This window comes from Ricinus communis, chromosome 3 (genome assembly GCF_019578655.1).
Source record: "Ricinus communis isolate WT05 ecotype wild-type chromosome 3, ASM1957865v1, whole genome shotgun sequence".
Lineage (NCBI taxonomy): Eukaryota > Viridiplantae > Streptophyta > Magnoliopsida > Malpighiales > Euphorbiaceae > Ricinus > Ricinus communis.
The window spans coordinates 29,057,250-29,077,525 of record NC_063258.1 but is presented as its reverse complement, the minus strand read 5'-3'; the positions used below and the strand labels follow the sequence as shown (position 1 = coordinate 29,077,525).

General features: G+C 33.0%; 3 protein-coding genes across 3 annotated transcripts; 2 read left to right on the top strand and 1 right to left on the bottom strand.

Annotated features, from left to right (window-relative positions):
- The first annotated feature begins 206 nt into the window (after positions 1–206).
- LOC8259066 (auxin response factor 19) lies at positions 207–7,872 on the top strand. The gene is made up of 13 exons (XM_002516184.4): positions 207–986; positions 1,701–1,813; positions 1,911–2,006; positions 2,330–2,386; positions 2,471–2,626; positions 2,732–2,816; positions 3,121–3,211; positions 3,291–3,455; positions 3,557–3,752; positions 4,129–4,267; positions 4,627–6,473; positions 6,904–7,094; positions 7,180–7,872. The coding sequence occupies exons 1-13, from the start codon at positions 944–946 to the stop codon at positions 7,358–7,360; spliced, it is 3,360 nt and encodes a 1,119-aa protein (XP_002516230.1). The 5' UTR covers positions 207–943; the 3' UTR covers positions 7,361–7,872.
- Positions 7,873–9,016: 1,144 nt separating this feature from the next.
- LOC8259068 (20 kDa chaperonin, chloroplastic) lies at positions 9,017–10,975 on the bottom strand. Its single transcript, XM_002516186.4, has 6 exons — positions 10,799–10,975; positions 10,517–10,696; positions 10,071–10,250; positions 9,820–9,975; positions 9,487–9,564; positions 9,017–9,395 (listed from the first exon to the last, which is right to left on the bottom strand). Exons 2-6 carry the CDS (start codon positions 10,688–10,690, stop codon positions 9,222–9,224), a joined length of 762 nt encoding a protein of 253 aa, XP_002516232.1. The 5' UTR covers positions 10,691–10,696; positions 10,799–10,975; the 3' UTR covers positions 9,017–9,221.
- Positions 10,976–17,032: 6,057 nt separating this feature from the next.
- On the top strand, positions 17,033–18,056 carry LOC8259069 (ethylene-responsive transcription factor ERF017). Its single transcript, XM_002516187.4, has one exon. The coding sequence runs from the start codon at positions 17,166–17,168 to the stop codon at positions 17,769–17,771; it is 606 nt and encodes a 201-aa protein (XP_002516233.2). The 5' UTR covers positions 17,033–17,165; the 3' UTR covers positions 17,772–18,056.
- The last annotated feature ends 2,220 nt before the right edge of the window (positions 18,057–20,276 follow it).

Here is a 20,276-nt window from a genome sequence, read left to right as displayed (position 1 = left end):
TGAATTTCTAGCGTCACAAGATAAAAGTAAACTTTAACAAATATAATATTTTTCAGATGAAGTAACAAACATAATTGAACTTAAAAAAATAGATTAGCTTTGCACTATACATTTGCTGATCAATTTAATTAAATATCACGCATCTTACATTTTTCACTTGTTTGTTTAAAGTTGAAATCTTTTACAACCAGAGAGAGAGAGAGAGAGAGAGAGAGACACAGAGAGAGGTCTGTTTGTTTCAGTCTATTATATGTCGGCTTGTTCACATAAATAAAAAAGCTGTCTTTGCTTTGCTTTTAGCTTTTGCTTTTGCTTCTGTTTTGGTCTCTGAATTCTCGGCGATAAGTCAGTTTTCCAGTTTCTGCTTTCCTTTTTTTTCTTTTTTTTTCCCTGATCCCAGAGTGAACTGGGAAAATGGGGAGTCTCATTTTTTCTTTTTTTTTTTTCTTTTCTTGTTTCTGTTTAGTTGAGTTATAAAGTTGGAATTTCGATTCCTTTTAGCTAAACATTCTGATTCTCTCTTTCTATTTTTCTTTTGGGTTCTTTGAGTTTTGATTTTCTTTTTCATGGACAAGATTCATTCTCTGAGATGTTTGGAATTTTCGAAGAAGGGAAAATAGCTGAGAAAGGAAACTTTTACTACCTTTGTTTTCCTTGTTTAGTGGGTAATTGAGGGTGAGTTAGTTAGCTAGGGTTCGAGTTTGATTTCCTAGATTGAATGAGATTGTTTTAGCTTTTTCTGAAAGGCAGTAAAGCTGATTCTTTTAAGTTAAATGATGTATGCTGCAATTCTTGGCGATAGTTTTGGAGTTGGAACTGGGCATGTGGTGAAAAAAGTGGAAATTTGATGTAGTCTTTGTATCGTAAGTATCTTTGTGGAAGAGAACAAGTGGTTGGATTTGCTAAAAAGAAAAGTTTTTCAGCATTATTACTCTACAAAAAAATGAAGGTTCCTCCAAATGGGTTTATGGCGAATTCTGCAGAAGGTAAGTCTCAGTAATTAAAGAATTTGAGCATAGACTTCATCATCTTTTAATATATTTTTTCTGTAATGAAAGAGTTTTCTGGGTCACTTATTGCTGAACTCATGCTTCATGATTTTTGTGAAGATTTGAGGCGATCCTGTTGATTCGGGACATTTTTAAACTTTTTTTAGCTTTTGTTACTGAATCATGATGATAGAAGCTGGAATTTGGATTTTCAGTTTTGGTTTTTCTTTTTTCCTTTTTTCTATAATATTTTAAATTTTTTTTAGTTGGCTCCTTTTGGCGAGTAACAATCTTTTTAAATCAAAGTTTTCTGATGCATGTTCAACTTATAATGAAACTGTTTGCTGAATAATCTAGATTTTAGAATATAAATAATATGCATTTAGGATTAATGTTCATTGTCGAGAATATATTAGATGTGCAGCCAATAATTGTGTGGAGTGAGATTTGTTTGCTAAGCAAGCTGCTTAAATTTCAGAACTGGTTCAGATATCTTTTTGAATCGCCAACTTCACCAGCACCTTTTAAGCTTATAATATATTTCATGAATTTTTAAGCGTGTGTTCTTTAATCCTCTTTATATTTACAAATTCTTGAAGTACAAAATCAACTTCTGTTCCAACTTCCAAACAATAACTTCTTTTTGTTTGTTTGTCATCGGTAAATCTAATGTCAGTTTTCTGATGATGTTCTGGATTGGTCTGAGAACAGGAGAAAGGAAGAGTATTAATTCAGAGCTATGGCATGCCTGTGCGGGGCCGCTGGTGGCTCTACCTCCAGTTGGAAGTCTTGTAGTTTACTTTCCTCAAGGCCATAGTGAGCAAGTATGTTTCCTTCATTAATTCTTTCCTGCATTAGTTCTAAGAGAGCCACTTTTTTGGACTGGTTTATAATGGAATGATCTGTCACCCCAACTTGCAGGTTGCAGCATCAATGCAAAAGGAGACTGATTTCATACCAAGCTACCCCAACCTTCCTTCAAAGTTGATTTGCATGCTTCACAATGTCACGCTACATGTATGAGCCTTCTTGTTTGCACAGTTGCTATACAGTATTTGAATCTTCTTAGGAAAAAGAAAATGTGGTAATATTGTGTATGATTGTGTACTTGTCTACAAACTCTTGCTGTTCCGTAAATAGACAGTCTTGAAATGGTTGTAAATGGTGTATGTTCATGCTTATCTGTATCTCAAGTCAGCTTACTTGAGAGGATTTAATACAGTGCAATCTCATTTCTGGGCAGGGATATAGTTGCTATGGCATTTTTTCCTAATCTCTAATTGGGATGTGAACAAAGTGAAAAGTGTATATTTACTGCTCAGTTTATGTTTTTAATTCAGGCTGATGCAGAAACTGATGAAGTCTATGCCCAAATGACCCTTCAACCTGTAAATAAAGTAGGTCAGCTATTCAATTTTAGTTTCAATGAGTAGACACATAATCATGCTTGGGAAGATTGTTTAAAATATATCTATATACAGTATGATAAAGAAGCATTACTGGCATCTGATATGGGCCTCAAGCAAAGCCGGCAACCTACTGAGTTCTTCTGCAAAACACTTACGGCTAGTGACACAAGCACACACGGTGGATTCTCTGTACCTCGACGAGCAGCTGAGAAGATATTTCCACCTCTAGTGCGTATAATATTTTCTAATTCTACTTCTAGTTCTACAATTTTCCCACTTCTAGTACATAATGTATTTACTTTTGCAAATGCTCGCTATGATCATATTTGATAGGACTTTTCAATGCAACCACCTGCTCAGGAGCTGGTAGCCAGAGATTTACATGATAATACATGGACGTTTAGACATATTTATCGCGGTATTGACCCTTTAACATGTAACTGCTTCTACGTCTAATTTATATTCAAACATTTTAATAATATCGACAGATGAACACATGAAATTGGAGATGTAAGTGCTGGTCTTTAAAATTCTAAGTACGATTAATAGAAGAACCTCTTCTGTTTCCTTTATTAATATGGGATTTTGATTTGCCTTCTTCATTAAAGCCAATTTTTTTTGGATATGATCAACACAGATCTTGGAGGTTTATATGTTTTTGAATTTCATTAGTCACCTGGAAAGTAGATCAGGACATTAAAATGTGAATCCCTTGATCACAGGCCAACCAAAGAGACATCTGCTCACCACAGGTTGGAGTGTCTTTGTTAGTACAAAAAGGCTTTTTGCTGGTGATTCTGTTCTATTCATAAGGTATGGGGTGAATATTTAGTAAGATGAACGTTCACCTTGTACATTATTGTATTTAGCTGAATAATCTGATTTGATGTAGAGACGAAAAATCACAGCTTCTCTTGGGGATAAGGCGTGCTAATAGACAACAGCCAGCTCTCTCTTCATCAGTCATATCCAGTGACAGCATGCATATTGGCATTCTCGCTGCTGCAGCTCATGCTGCTGCAAATAACAGCCCATTTACTATATTTTACAATCCAAGGTACTGAACTAGATTTAACTCATTTTTTTATGATTTATCTCATAAAATTGCAATCAATAGCATAAAAGACATGACTAACAGAATCTAATTGATTTAAATAGGGCAAGCCCTTCTGAGTTTGTGATTCCCTTCTCAAAGTATAACAAAGCAATGTATACACAAGTTTCACTCGGCATGAGGTTCAGAATGATGTTCGAGACTGAAGAGTCAGGAGTTCGTAGATACATGGGCACAATTACTGGCATCAGTGATTTGGATCCAGTGCGATGGAAAACTTCACAGTGGCGCAATCTTCAGGTATTATTATCTGCTTGCAAGTCTTGCTCTGTTAACGTATGTATTTTTTCAAGTCTTTCAAGGTTTTATTTATTTATTTATTTATTTATTCTATTTGCTTATACTCGGTTGATGAGCTCCATTATCAAGAGAGTCCTTTAATCGTATGTTCTATTATACGGTCTTGAGATCAGGGATCCTTCTGTCTGATAAAGATTTTAATTCTCTGCTCCCTCAGATTGTTAATTTGCTGTTCTATTAAAATCCCTAGATTTTCACTGTCTGAACCTATATAGAACATTGTTTCCCTTTTGAGATTGTATTTAGATATTAATTGAAGACAGAAATTCCAAGCACTTGTGCTATAACCTAACCCAAATACCACTTCTTTTGATAGGTTGGATGGGATGAATCTACTGCTGGTGAACGGCCAAGCCGAGTTTCAATTTGGGAGGTTGAGCCTGTTGTGACTCCTTTCTACATTTGTCCACCACCATTTTTTAGACCCAAGTTCCCTAAGCAGCCAGGAATGCCAGGTACATCAAAATTATATGTTTCCCGATTATATTGTTCAATTGCTGATTTATCTAATATGATTATGATAGAACCTAAGTATCCCATTGGAATTATATGGAAAATGGGAATGAGTTGCTTGGTATTTGAGGAAATTTTGGCTCAAGTGTAAACTAAATGTTGACTGAATCTATTTAGCAATAAAATCTTAGACTCAGTTAAATCCAAATATCGCCATGTGTCATTTTGTGTAGCTGGTACCAAATAGCTTCACATGCATAATATATGTCCACTTGATTTTTCACTCATCAAAATCCATTTGCTCGACTTGACAGCCTTTCACATTTTTTCTCATAACTTATCCCTAATAGTGCTTTTGCAGATGATGAGTCTGACATTGAGAATGCTTTCAAAAGAGCCATGCCCTGGCTTGGAGATGATTTTGGCCTGAAGGATACGCAAAGCTCAATTTTCCCTGGTTTGAGTTTAGTTCAGTGGATGAGCATGCAACAAAATAATCAGTTTCCAGGTGCGCAAGCAGGATTCTTCCCGTCAATGCTTCCTTCCAATACCTTGCACAATAACCTAACCACTGATGATCCGTCGAAGTTACTGAATTTCCAAGCCCCTGGCCTATCTGTGCCAAGTCTCCAGTTTAACAAAGCAAATCCACAAAACCAAGTCAGCCAGCTAGCACAGCCATCTATGGCATGGACCCAACAGCAGCAGCTGCAGCAATTATTGCAGACTAATATCAACCAACAGCAGTCACCAGTACCTCAGCAGCAGCAGCAGCCTCATCCCCAACAACAACAACAGAGGCAGCATCCACAACCACAGCAACCCAGCCAACAGCAACAGCCGCAACAACAACCTCAGCAAATACGGCAACCACCTCCACAAGTACAATTGCAGCAGCAGCAGCAGCAGCAACAGCAGATATTCCAACCACCTGTAAATAATGGTGTGATTGCCCCTAACCAAATTCCAAATCAGAGTATGCAGCAACCAATTGTATACTCTCAGCTTCAGCAGCAACAGCAGCAGCAGCTACTGACAAGCAATACCCAATCACAAAATATTCCTGCTGCTACTAAGGGTTCATATCAGCTGACTTCTTTGCCACAAGAGACACAGTTCCAGCAACAAATGGAGCAGCAATCTAACCTTACACAGAGACACCAGCAGCAGACACAATTGCAACAGTCCCCGCTGCAATTATTGCAACAAAACCTGTCACATCGAGCACAGCCACAAACACAACCACAGCATCAAGTACCACAACTACCACAGCCTGGCCTCTCTGAGCAACAGCTTCACTTGCAGTTGCTGCAGAAGTTGCAGCAGCAACAGCAGCATCAGTTGCTTTCCCCTACAAGCTCACCATTGCAGCCTCAGATGATACAGCAACAGCAGATGCACCAACAAAACCAGCAGTTTCACCAGTCACCACTTTCACAGTCTCAGCAGCAACCAATAAGCAGTAACAGCTTCTCAACAGCTGCTCTTATGCAATCACAATCTTTTCCAGTGAGCCAGCCCCAAGGCCTGCAGAAGTCACCTACAATAATTAGACCCCACTCAACTCTTACAGATGGAGATGCTCCATCTTGTTCAACCTCTCCCTCCACTAATAATTGCCAGATTTCTCCTTCAAATTTCCTGAACAGAAACCAACAAGCTCCAGCATTAATGATGAGTGACTCAGTGGTTGAGCCTGCAACGAATCTGGTTCAAGAGCTCAATGGCAAGTCTGATATTCGGGTTAAACATGAGTTTCCGGGTTCAAAAGGGGCTGATCAGTTAAAATACAAAGGTACAATGACTGATCAATTGGAAGCCTCCTCTTCTGGAACATCATATTGCCTGGATGCTGGCAATATCCAGCAAAATTTCTCAATCCCCACCTTTGGTCTGGATGATGTCCAATCGCATCCCCGAAACAGTCTGCCCTTTGCAAATAATATTGATAGCTTAGCACCTGACACTTTATTGTCTAGGGGATACGACTCTCAGAAAGATCTTCAAAACTTGCTGTCTAATTATGGTGGCACACCAAGGGATATTGAGACGGAATTATCCACTGCTGCAATAAGCTCTCAGTCATTCGGGGTGCCAAACATACCCTTCAAGCCTGGATGCTCTAATGATGTCGCCATCAATGATTCTGGAGTTTTGAATGGAGGACTTTGGGCCAATCAAACTCAACGCATGCGAACATATACAAAGGTTTGTCACAACCCTAACTAGTAGCTCTATAAGATCTAGATGGAAGTAATTAATGGACATATTTTCACACCTAAGAAGAAGTGAAGTACTTTTTGCTTTTTTATTTTGAAAATAAAAAAATCAAGTGCAGTTCGATTTCCATCAGAATTGAACTTCTGATGTTATATTTCAGATTATTTTCAAATTTGAAAGAACTAATCTCTAATTTTATAGCCTGTAAAAGAATTATTCATCTCTATATGATGGACACAGCTTTTATTTAAGCCGCCTGGACTTGTATATAACATAAGGATTACCAACAGCACCAGCTTTTGGCACTTAAGGTGTATCCAAATTTCACTAACAATTTGTTTTCCTACACAGAACTACTTGACCCAGTTTATATTTTTTTTAAATATCAAATGCTGAACATTGATTCTAAATTGTGAAGGTTCAAAAGCGTGGCTCTGTAGGAAGATCTATTGATGTTACCCGTTATAAAGGGTATGATGAGCTTAGACATGATCTTGCCCGAATGTTTGGCATTGAAGGACAACTAGAAGATCCGCAAAGTTCTGATTGGAAATTAGTTTATGTGGATCATGAAAACGATATACTACTTGTTGGCGACGATCCGTGGGAGTAAGTTGATAACCCAAAATTTGCATTATAGTTTCCCTCTATATGAAGTGGTTGAAATCGAACATCTATTTCTAATTGTTTGCAGGGAGTTTGTAAGCTGTGTTCAGAGCATAAAGATATTGTCATCTGCTGAAGTCCAGCAGATGAGTTTAGACGGTGATCTTGGTAGTGTGCCAGTTCCAAATCAAGCTTGCAGTGGGACTGACAGCGGAAATGCATGGAGAGGGCACTATGATGATAACTCGGCTGCCTCATTTAACAGATAGGAGTTTCAGATCGAGAATATCAGCTGTGACAGACGCCGGTTTTAAATTAACCCTTACAGCAGTGGCAGCGTCGACTAGAATGACACCTACAATTCAGATGAAATCTCTGAGCCTTCCTTGAGGTTGACAAAAGGAAACAATTACTTGGAGGAAGACTTGGTAGCCGCGGACACCTGTGCTGCTGGAGGCTTTGTAGAGTGGTGGCACTATGTTCTGCATACGTAGGATGCCCATGCTAGCATATAGGTTTCTTGCAACTTTTGGCTCTTCAATGCTAGATGGAGGCATTGTGATGACATACTGGAGGAGGTAGAATTAAGAAGTACAGTGGAGAGCTAAAGGAATAGGTGTATAATGTGATCTTACCTAATTTGAAGCTTAATCTGATAGAAACTTCCTTGTAAATTTAATTATTGTTAACAATGTCTCAATTGCAGATTTTGTTGCTTCTGTTGAACAGTGTTTGCTGTAACGAATGAAATGAGCCATCAGGCAAACCAACTTTGCATAAAGTTTACTACTCGTATATGAGAAATTGACGAATCGCTGCAGCTCAACTTTTTTTTTTTTTGTTTATACAGATGGCCCAACAACCGATTTGATAACCTTAATCCGACTTCGTAACCAGTACGCTTCAAGACCTGTTTATGCTTTACAGAGTGCGACACCTAACTAGCGGGTTTGATACATAAATGGACACATCTGTTTATAACTCGTTTAAAACTTGGGATTAAATGATTTAACTAGTATTAGTTTTTAGGGTTAAGCAGTTTAACTCTGTGTTGGAGCTTCAGGTTAAGTCGTGTTAATTTTTAAGATAAGTGGTTTAGTTTCCATAATTCAAAATATTAGAATATAATTCATAGATGATTACACAGCCATTTAATAAATCTATTAATAAGGATTATTTTTTCAAATATAAATATTTTTACTTTCAAAAATAGTTATATCTAAAAAAATATTTAAATCTCTTTATGTAAGACATTTATATTATACTGATATTTTGGCTATCATAAAGAAGTATATACTTCGAATTGCGTTACTGTTATTATTATATTATACTTATATTATTCTGAGGATGAAACAAAAAACAAAAGACACAGCAAAAGCTAATTACATAGCTCTCACACTCCACACAATCTTGGTTTAAGAGAGGAATAATGCGTGGAAGAACAGCATCAAACTAATAAATGCCCAGCGGCCTTGTCAACGCCATATTTGCTAGGAAATATTATTTTTCATTTTATATATTACCTGTTTTTTTCGAATTGGCTATTAAACATGAACGTGACAAGTTTATACATGTCATGCCATAACATTCAACCAAAAAAATTTATGATCTTAGATCGAACACTGAACAAGCATGTCCAAATCAGGATTTCAAATTCTTATCACAATGAATAAATAACTTGAGTTAAATATATCATTTCACATGGTAGATTTCAATTAAGTAGTAACTGATACCCATGAACAATCTCAATTGCTCTAAGACCACTGAAGTCAAATCACCCATGTAGCAGTTTGATTATTCCATGCTGTTATTAATCACATGAATACTGACTGGAAAAACAAGATTAAAACGGTAATACACAATGCTAAAATATTTATGGTGGGGCTTAGACTATTGTGTCAAAGTGGTATAAGCACTAGCTAATATTTCCCAACATAAAAGCTTCATTTCAGAATTACAGGATTGAATATGGACCAGAAATCCCCAAAAGAAACGCGCGCTATAATTCCACTCAGAACAGCACCGCAAGCAGCCAATGATTTATATTCAAGTACTACAAATATAATCCATATGCCTTGAGGCAACTCAACCACAAAATTCAGTGATACATGTAAGACGCATCAAAATGAACTAAGAAAGCACTGCCATCACATCAGAAGCCCGCAGTGCAATGTAGTTGGTCCCATCACTGCCCTTGAAATCATTGCCTGCATACTTGGAGTACAAAACTGAGTTCCCCGGGGAGACGGATAAGGGTCTCCTGTTGCCTTCCTCATCAAGAGTTCCAGGTCCAACTGCTATGACCTGTTTTATATAGCATGGAGATAGCATAAGGCAGAAGTAAACCAACTCAGAGAGTAATAAATCAACAAAAGTAGCAAAAGCCTGATCTTACCGTGCCAATGGAAGGTTTCTCTTTGGTTGCCTCTGTCAGCAACAAGCCTCCAGCTGTTTTCTCCTCAGCATCAGCAATCTGCAATTGACCCCAGACAGTCAGATGAATAACTCATATATTCAAATAATGATGAATAATGAGATCCTTTAGCATGTTGTCAACAACGCCAGTGCCACCATGTTCAAATCTTACACACAGCAGAAGATAAAAAATGAGGTCAACTCATTCCTGCACTGGCAGCTACTCTAGATGCAACTAACACAAAAGGCGCAGCTAATGAGAATCCAATTAATACTATGTACAAATCTAACAAATGCTAGAAGGATGAAAAACCTTGATGAATACTCTATCATTCAAAGGCTTGAGATCCTTGATATCATCGGTCTCAAGAACACCAACAATATCATCCTCCTTCAGTATAAGATGACTTGAACCATTGAACTCCACCTCAGTCCCAGCATATTTGGAATAAACAACCTGGGCGCCAGTCTACAAATAGAGCACACAGCAAATGAGCAACATAGTGACATATATCAGCAAGAGAATAGCTAGGTAAATGTCAAATCCATTAAAAAAAGAACAACCTTGACAGAAATGTCCAGCTTGTTCTTTCCAATCGTCCTTCCTTCACCAACAGCAACAACCTCACCTCCTTGAGGCTTTGTTTGAGCTGATGTTGGAAGTAGAATCCCACCATCAGTCTTCTCTTCTGCAACCTTAATCTTCAACAACACTCTGTCACCCAAAGGCTTAATGGAAGTGTACTACAGAAACATACCACAATAATGTTAGATAAGCAGCAAAAATCCTTCAAACCCCAAAAACAACTGCTTAACCATTCAAACATTTAACAATAAGAATTTACTTTAACAGCAATAATTGAGACGGAATTCTCAAAAATAAACATGTTAATAATCACGCCACACTAACTACAAAGACCCATTATAGTTCCTATTCAATTTTAGGCTACCCATTTCAACATAAAAGCCAGAAGAACACAAAATGGAAGAAGTTTAAGCAAGGAAATTACCTTTGGAGCGACAACAGTAGCAGCTTTAACGACCAAGCTTCGAAAAGACCGCTGGGAAAGACCACCTGCCTTCAGAGATGCAAACTTTACAGTTGAAGGTCTTAGCCCCTCAAAGGACGTCAAGTTCCTCGCTGAAAGCGAGACTGATGATGCTGTTAATTGAGCTGTCGCCATGTTTTGCTGTTATTAATTATTTCAGACATGAAGAGGCAAAACAATTAATTAAAGACCATAAACATGTAACAAGTAGATTTCTGATGTAAATTAAGAAGAGCCAAGTACCTAAGAGTATCGAGTTATACTTTTCTTGTTGGAAATGGAGTTGTACAAGCGGAGAAGATAAAACCCTAGAATGCACTAGTTTTTGCTTTTGATGAATTGAGGGGTTTTATGTTATCAGATGATAAGAAGAGACTTCTAGAATTTTTGTTTGAGTTAGCGAGTGAGACTGAGTGTCACGCGCTTCTCAGTTAAAACGGGTGGGTTGTTGACGGGTCGACGGAGACGGGTGATGTGAGTATAGGAAACAGGACTCCGATGATCCGCGCGCGAGGCTGGACTTTACCCGCTTGAAAATAAAGCTGCGGAGCGTACTACTCTGACGCGCTATCCATAAGAAGGAATCCCACTCGCCTACTGACCAGTGAATATTTAAAATGATATTGAAGAAGATTCTGGATCTGGAAAGGAACTGTTCATGGGCATTTTTTTAGCGATGTTCATAGTGAATGGAGTGGCCCAATTTTAATATAAAAGGGGCCTTTCAAAAAGTTTTCTCCATCAAGCATCGGGCTTTCATACCTTTGGGCTGTGTCATTTTTTCCAGGCTAAGGGTTCCACTTAATGATTTTCTTTGTGTTCTGGTTAAATTATATGATGCAATCTCAAGTTTTTCGACGTCGGCTGCTCCACACATTTCCTATATAAAAAGCGACGTCGTATTAACTTTTTTAATTATCTTATGGACAAGATCATATGATGTTTATGTTGCAACATGTACAGCTCACATTATCATACATACCGAGTTTTCATATATTTATTTATTTACTTAAACTACTATGATGGCTTATCCAGTAATTAAAATATTTAATTGAACAATGTAAATCTTATACTTCTCAAAATGATTGCGTGTAAGGTTGAAGTGCTGTCTCGACCTAACTGGGAATTAAAGCAATTTTATAGCAATGCATGTCCTACTGAAGTGGAAGTAAATAAGGTTTGATAGATGAATATCTAGAGACATGAAACCAAATAAAGAACCCCTTAAATCAAATTAGAGAAACAGAAACTAGATTTTGTTTCGTAGATTTTTAGTATACAAAAATGCTACATATGAGAAAGATAGGGATAAAGTTTCCGCCGTTTGCAATTTTTAGTATACAGTACTTACTCTGATAAAGTTTGTTGTATGAAGATCTTCATGTGCTATGAGTAGATTGAGACATAGATCTCTGTTTTAATTTCAATCCACAGTTTTATGCAATATATGTTAGAGATCCTATGTTTTTAGAAAAATTAAAAAACATTTAAAGATGAAAGTTCAATTAACCAAATAGTTAATTTTAATTATTTTGATATTGATCGAAATCATTTTTAGTTTATATATGGGTATAAGATTAACTTTATACCTTTTAGATTATCTTGATTAAATGGTTCCTTAGCTTTGCATTTTTCTTTTATAGCAGCATAGTGTTTGTTTTTCATCGTCACTTCTGTGGTCTTTTCTTTATTAGAATACTATGTTCTTAATTAAGCTATTAAAATTTGGTTTTAGTACAGTTAGGTGATTCTAATAGTTTGTGGTTAAGTGAAAACAGTGGCTATGTCAGCGGGTTAGATGCACCATCCATCCATACATACATATATATATAAGAATTATACATTCAAGCATATTTATATTTATATTAGTTTAATGCATAGTTTTATTTTTGTATTTTTCATGTTTGATCTCTGACATTTTTGGAATTACATTTTAGCCAGTAGCATATTATTATTTATTTTTAACTGATTTTACCTTTTAATTTAGATTTAATAACGCGTATAAAATAAGTTTATATGAACAAAATTTATTAAGCTGAATAAACGACACACTTATATTAATAAAAATTAAAATAAAAAGATAATAAAAGTTGAATCCCTAAATCAGTGAATTGAAATTTCTAAATTAAATATACAAATCAAAATCGAACCATTACCTCATCATTTGACTATTTAGAATTTTTATAATGAAGTACGATTCGGTGAAGAATAAGGCTTCAAAATTCCTTCTAGAAAGCTAGTGAAGTGCGGGTGGTAAATGCGATTAGTAGAGGGTTTAGAGCTTTAAAAAGATAAGTTAAGCTTCATAATTCATTTTTATTGCTTATTTATTATTTAATATTTATATATGTAATGTGGAGTTTTTAGAAGTGCTTTACACTTCTATTAAACACGTGCAATAATTTTTTGATAAATAAATAATTGAATAAGAGTTTTTTTATTCATTTAATAAATGAGTCATTTAGTAGTGTACATAAATGTGCTATGTTGTTCTTCAAGTTAATTTTTCAGCAGAGTTTTCTTTTGTTGTTTATGATGATTCTGTTGTTGTTCAAGATAGATAAAGTAAAACTTAGTCGAGAAACTCAACTCATAGACGAACTAAAATAACTCGAAAATTGAATTTTGTTGATAATCAAAAGCATAATCTTGACTCATGAAATTTAAGTTTAAGAATCCAAATTTCATCAGTTGTTCAGTCTGAGTCAACGTCACCGCTACCGGTGGAGCCAGAACCGGTAAGTTCTATGTCTGATACTTTCTCCAAAGAAGATGTTGCTATGTGTCTTATGATGCTTTCAAGATATGTTTGGATGAGAAACAATGATGCAGAACGAGATCAAGAACAAGGTAATTACTATTTGAAAAGAGAAAAGATCATTAAAGTCAGTGAGATTCGTAGAAAGTTTAGATGTAAGTAATGTATGAAATTATTTCGATCTTCCCACGCATTGGTTACGCATTAGAGAATTTGTTGTTTAAATGGAATATGGCTAAGAAAGAATGACAGTAATGAACGAATTTTCAAGTATTTTTAGCTCTGGACAAGCATCAGTGAACAGAAAAGAGCATGGGTTCTTCAAGGTTGCTCTTGCTGCTTCTACTGTGGTTACTCTTTTGAAATCTTGATTTTAACAGGGCTTACAGTTAGGTGTATTATAGATGGAGTTCTATTATTTGTGCCTTTGGGCTTAGATTTATTTGTATTTGCTGCAAAAATAGGAAAAGAAAAAACAATATCGTGATCCAAGAGCATTTCAGAGATGCATATAAGGTGTTTGATAATATGTCCAAGAGTGTGCTTTCATTGACAAGTTAGCTAGGCATGCTACTGCGGCTATATTAGATGATTCTATTTATCTGGATAATAGTCCTTTTTCCTGCGATTGTTCTTAGTTTGAATATAGTTTATAATTATCATTAATGAAAGCCTTTATTTCCTCAAAAAATGAAAAAAAAATTTACCAAAGTTGAATACAAATTCTAAAGTTGTTAGGATGACAATTAGCGTTGAGTTTAAAATCCAAAAGATAATGAACAAAGTTCTAATGCAGCACAATCGTCAATATTTTTCCTTCTCTTTGAAAGAAAAAAGAAAATTTTCTTTCTTCGTTTCCTTTTTCTTTTTTCTCTTTTTTTGGATGGGATATATTAATGCTAGAGTCAAGTTGGATTGATCAAGCAAAATTTATATACGTAAATCCCGTGATACTAATATTTTTTTGACATGCATAGACATTATGCCAATATGATGTTTTCCTATGTTTTTAAATTATTTTTTTATTTGGATTACTATACTAATATATTAACTAATATGTTACTATTATACTTGTAAAATTATTCTAAATTTTAAAAGAAATAGCATGTTAACTTAATAGGTTGATTTTCTAATTAAATGATTTTTAATCCTAAAAATATATTAATTATGCTTTAATATTAGTTCGTATAAATATAATTAATCAATTAACAAATTTTCTCTTTCTATATATCAATTATATTTATTATTATATATATTTTATTTATAATATTAATTAAATTATATATATATATATATATATTCTAAATAAATTTTTTATTTAAATTTAATAAACTAATAATATTTAAAATCAAAATAACAATAATAATAATGGTGTAATGTATACAAATAACTAATATTTATTAATATTGGTAGTTACAAATCAAACCAAAGATGCCTTCATTTTTGTTTATTTATAAATAGATGATAAGTTATGAATTGTAGGAGGAGGATTGCTTTTTCTTTTTCCAAGTTTTTATTAATAAATAGTTTATTCTTATAAATTATGAGAATTGTGAAAAAAAGAAAAGAAAAAGAAAACAGGGTGGTAAATCAAGTCAAATTACTAAATCGAAGATCTTGGTGCATTAGATATTGGAAGTGTGATAATAAATTTAAAAAAATATAAGGTCGCATAAAGTTAAGAAAATAAAGTGAGGATTGGAATTTAAAAGCCAGAATGCTATTAAGAGCCGAACTAGTGTTTTTAGTCGAAGAATATTTTTTATTTATATGATTTTATATTTTATAATTTTTAATATGTAATTTTTTAAAATAAAAAATGACATGTGATTATAAACGTGACAAAAAAAAATATTTTATCATTAAAAAGTCTCGATTTACAGAGATTTAACCATATTTACTCTGATTAGTCATTAGTATTATATTTCTCATATTTAATAATATGGGTTTAAAGTTTAACAATTCAAAATGTCATTTTTTGACCATTAAATTGATATTATCGGATTAATGACTTCTTAAATAGCGATTTAACATTAAAAAATAGAAGTTAGAATTGTTAAACTCCAAACTTTCATTATTAAATACAAACAACATAATAATGATAGCCGATCAACGTAAATGTGGCCGAATTCTTAAAAATCGAGATTTTTTAATGATAAAATATTTTTAAAAATATAAATATAAATATAAATATACTGTTGGTTAAAGTGTGTGAAATATCAAATGTGAAAAATATAGGATAAAGATTAAGTATTAAGCCCCTGTACATATATATAAAAGTTCAAAATTAAATATACATAGACAGAATCATAATGGCTATTTCAAAAGAGACAAAAACGAGTGATTGAGAGGGGCAAAAGAAAATATTCCAAGGAAAGCAACTTAAGTTACTCCAGCCAAAAATGTCAGTGGGGATACCAGTGGTTTGAAATATGAATTATTGTTGTTATCGGAAGGGGCTGTTTTAAATAGTATATATATTGGAGTGATAATTAGATGGTTCGAGGAAAGGTGAAAATCTTAAAAGAAAAGGAGTATGTAATGCATGTCCTTTGTAATAAGCAGACTCGTTTGAGCTTATCACGCGTTCGCTGGGTATGGTCAAATACATCTCCATTCTAAACCTCATTCCCGTTGCCCATTGCTGACGCATTCTTCTTGCTCTCTTACTCTCTACGCCACTCAGATTACGTTTGAGATGACGTTCAGGTGTTTACTATTTTCATGTCTCTTTCAATGCTTTTTATTTGCTTAAATTAAATGTAATTCTTCTATAATACTTGCATTATTCTTTTTTTTTTTTATTATTTCTTTTCTCAATACCTCTAAAATAATGTTTTTTACAATATCAATTAGATTATTATATTAATTCTTGTTTTATTTAATGTTGGTTCATCGTTACAAAAGCACTTTTAGTTTCCAACTCTCTGTTATTGGTATAAGGTCCGATTTACATAACACTAATTATTGAATTTCATATTAACAATGAAAAACAGAAAATGAGAAGGAAATTAAAAAAAATAAAAATATCCCACCATGCTCGTTGGCTAAGCAATCCCAATCTCTCAGGCTATTATTCAATTGACTCTTTTAAATAATATTATAATTCATGAATAATATGATATTATTATTTATTAAATTCAAGGAATAAAGTTGATTTCTTAAAGTTTATTAATTAATATAATTAATTTATTAATATCAAATATAAAAAAATTTAATAATATTTAATCCTGTCTTTACTCATATATATAATCCAGCAGTGTTTTCTTCAGATAAATAATCGAGCAGTGTTTACTTTTTATTCCATTAGCATATATATATATATATATTTTGAATATCATTAATACATTATTCATGGTTGCACATATATATATATATAATAATTATTTTATTCTAGAAAATGTGTTGTTTTCTAAATTCTGATTATTTATTTATTTATTTTATATAACTTATTGTTTTCCCTTTCTGATAATTTGAACCACGAGGATAAATAGAAACACACACGTGGTCCCAAATGATTAAAAAAAATAAATCGAAAGATAAAAACACGTGCTTTCAAACACTTATCTAAAACTCCCCGCGTAACGACAGAAATAGAACTTCAGTCGCCTGCCACGTGTCTCATTCTTTCTCTCTTTCTTTACTCTTTACGGCTCTCTCTCTCTTCTTCAACGCGTCGTATGTGTGTTGTTGACCTTCATAGTCAGAGTAAGATTTAAGACACTCACAAAGCCTTCACATATATATTCGCAGAGCCGCAAATTCTCATTCCTCAACAAAAACAAGACACACAATCTTCATCAGCTAATTCGAACAACACACTCGAACTCAACTAGAAAAAAGAACACAGGAATGGTGAAACACACGTCAGCAGTTGAGAAGCCAGTAGACAGCAGCTATTTCAAATTCAAAGGTGTCCGAAAGAGAAAATGGGGGAAATGGGTGTCTGAAATTAGGCTACCGAACAGTAGAGAGAGAATCTGGTTAGGATCATATGATTCGGCTGAGAAAGCAGCACGCGCCTTTGATGCAGCACTCTTTTGCTTACGTGGCCGTTCTGCTAAATTCAACTTCCCTGACGATCCACCGAATATAGCCGGAGGGAGGTCACTTTCTCCTTCTGAAATTCAAGCAGCTGCTGCTCGGTTTGCAAAATCGGAGCATCCGAAAAGTGTTCAGTCGGATCATTCAGAATCTGAATTGCAAGTGGAGTCTCCTTGTCCTTCAGTGGGGTCGGATTTGACAGCACAGATAGATGGTAGTGAATTGATGTTGGATATACCATTCTTGGATTTGTTAGCGAATACGGGTCCGGGCACAGATAATTACGCAACGGATTGTGGAATTTTTCCGGGTTTTGATGATCTTTTCGCACCATTATCAGAACCTAGCCTTGACTTTGGAGAGGAAAATTTTGACGGTGTTATAGATCAAGATTCATTTCTTTGGAGTTTTTAAAGAACTTCTTTTTCTTTTTCCCCCTTTCGGGTCGGATAGTTCTGGACACTTTTAATATCCAGAGTTATTTTATTATTACTTTTTATACCCGGAAAATGCTAATTTCGGGTATTGAAATTAGATGGACCATTTTTTGGATGGCCATTTTCCTAAACTTCCTCATACGATTGCTATTAAAACATGAGTCGGTGATAAAAATATGTAAATTTCTGTAACAAGTTGAGTTAATTGAAATGTGTAATAACTTAGTTACATAAATCGTAATGTTCATATTTGATTTGTCTATATTACCATTTTATGTTTTATTTTTATTATTTGAAATTCCCACACTTTTCACAGGATTTTATTTTCATAAAATATAATCAAATCAAATCATTATATATTATATTATATACATTCAATTTAAAGAAGAATAAAAAGATGTAAATAATTTTTATAACATTTATTTCATTTGAGAAAAAAAACATGAAAGACAAAGTAAAATAGAAATAATAAATTAAAATAGATATTTTGGTATTATGAAATATATTGACTTACTAATGTAGAGTTCATTTGAAAATTCTATTTATTTTATTAGAATTTAATTTAGCTATAACCAATTCCATACAAAATTAATTATATAAAATTCTAAATTAACTTTTTATTTTGTTCAAAACACATAAATTTTAAATTTGTAAATAAATTGTATGAATTTCAATCAAACATCTAAATAATCTTTAACCTTAGAAATTCTTCTTTTCTTTTAAATTCAGGGACCATGTCTAAATCCGTAAAGCCCTAATTTGTTTTTCTAACAATTTTAAAATATTTTTTATTTCTCTGAAGTTTTATTTGGTCCATAATGGAATCTGAATAAAATTCATTTACAAGTGAAATTTGATATTTAATGTGTTAAAAAAAAATTATAAGTTTTTAAATAAAATAATTTTATACAATAAATTATAATAAAAAATAATTACACTGAGAAAATATGAGTAACAAAAATAAAAAAAAATTAAAAGAAACATCTAATTCGCTTGGTAAGTTCAATTAATAAACAATGAGTAATGAGACAATTGATTAAAACAATGTACAAACATTCTATAATTTAAAAAAAAAATATCGTGATTTATGGTAAACAAAGTCTTCTAAACAATTGATTTCAAAAAAAATATTCCTAAAAGTTCTACAATAGAATTACATTTTGTAAGGCACGTTTACTTGTTCCTGACATATTCTGTAGACCAAAAATAAATTCATGCTTATATAGATATTAGGTATTTTAGAGCTGTAATAATATGTATTTTTTATATATAATATGGTGAAAATATGTGTTTTTATCTCACTTAAACTTAATTATTTATTTTCATGTAATATTAACTAATATATGAATATATGGAGCTAAATACTCAAAAAGATGTTTAATTGGATATATTCGTGTCAAGGCTCAAAATTAAGATGCATAGACTGCTATTTGTAAGGCCTTGCCAAAAAATCACAAGGCCCAAGGGACATTTTTAGTCATTTTATATAATTACAATGATTTATATTAAAAGTTGTTTATGTAATAGTATTTGATAGAGATAAAAATACCTATATTTTTATATATTAGATAAACTTATATTGGTATACTTATCTATAGGGAGACTTGCTTAGAGGAGGATTCTTCTATATATATATATATATCTAATTCTAAGACGAGGAGGAGAATTCTCTCTTATCTGCTCTCTACATCTGTCCATCATTATTTTTTCTCTAGTTCTTTCATAAACACTTTAATTTCATTACTTTTTTTAAGATTTAACGAGCTTTTCAGGAAGTGAAGAGTATGACCAATCATCTTCCTAATTAAAGAAATTATAAATATAGAGGGAGCTTTTACTTTATTGTTTTATGTCTTTTTATTTAATACCATGATCATTGGATTAAATATGTTAGACTAATTTTCATAAATATTTAATTTAGCTTTTTTACTTTTGTATGAATTTTGTTATTTATTTATTTAATGAATGATTTTTTTACCTTCATATTTTTATTAGTTTCAGTTATTATTGTCAGTTAACTATCATATTAATTTAGCAATAATAATTGTTATGAACATGTTTAGGTTGAATGTATTGGAAACACCAACTTTGCTTTAATTTATGTTGGTAAAAGAAATTCTGGTTGCATTATTAGCTTGAATAATTAAAGAAAAAGACATATCTCCATCTCATTCATTAGATCTAGATTTAAAGTAAAACAAAGAGATTACTAAGTAAATGGCTAGGCTAAATACTGTATTTAGCATATAATTTTAAAAATTATAAATATTTACATTTGCATTGCATATTTAGTTATTTATGAATATTATTTTCTCAAAATTTCTGATTTAGAGGGTTTAGATTTATTTTTATTATTTTATATTAATAATTAGTTTTTATAATAAGTGGCTTCGTAGTTCATTGAGAGTGAACTTACCTTTACTATAGAAACAATTCGTGCACTTCCGAGTATTAATTAGTTGCTAGGCTCCAACATGACATT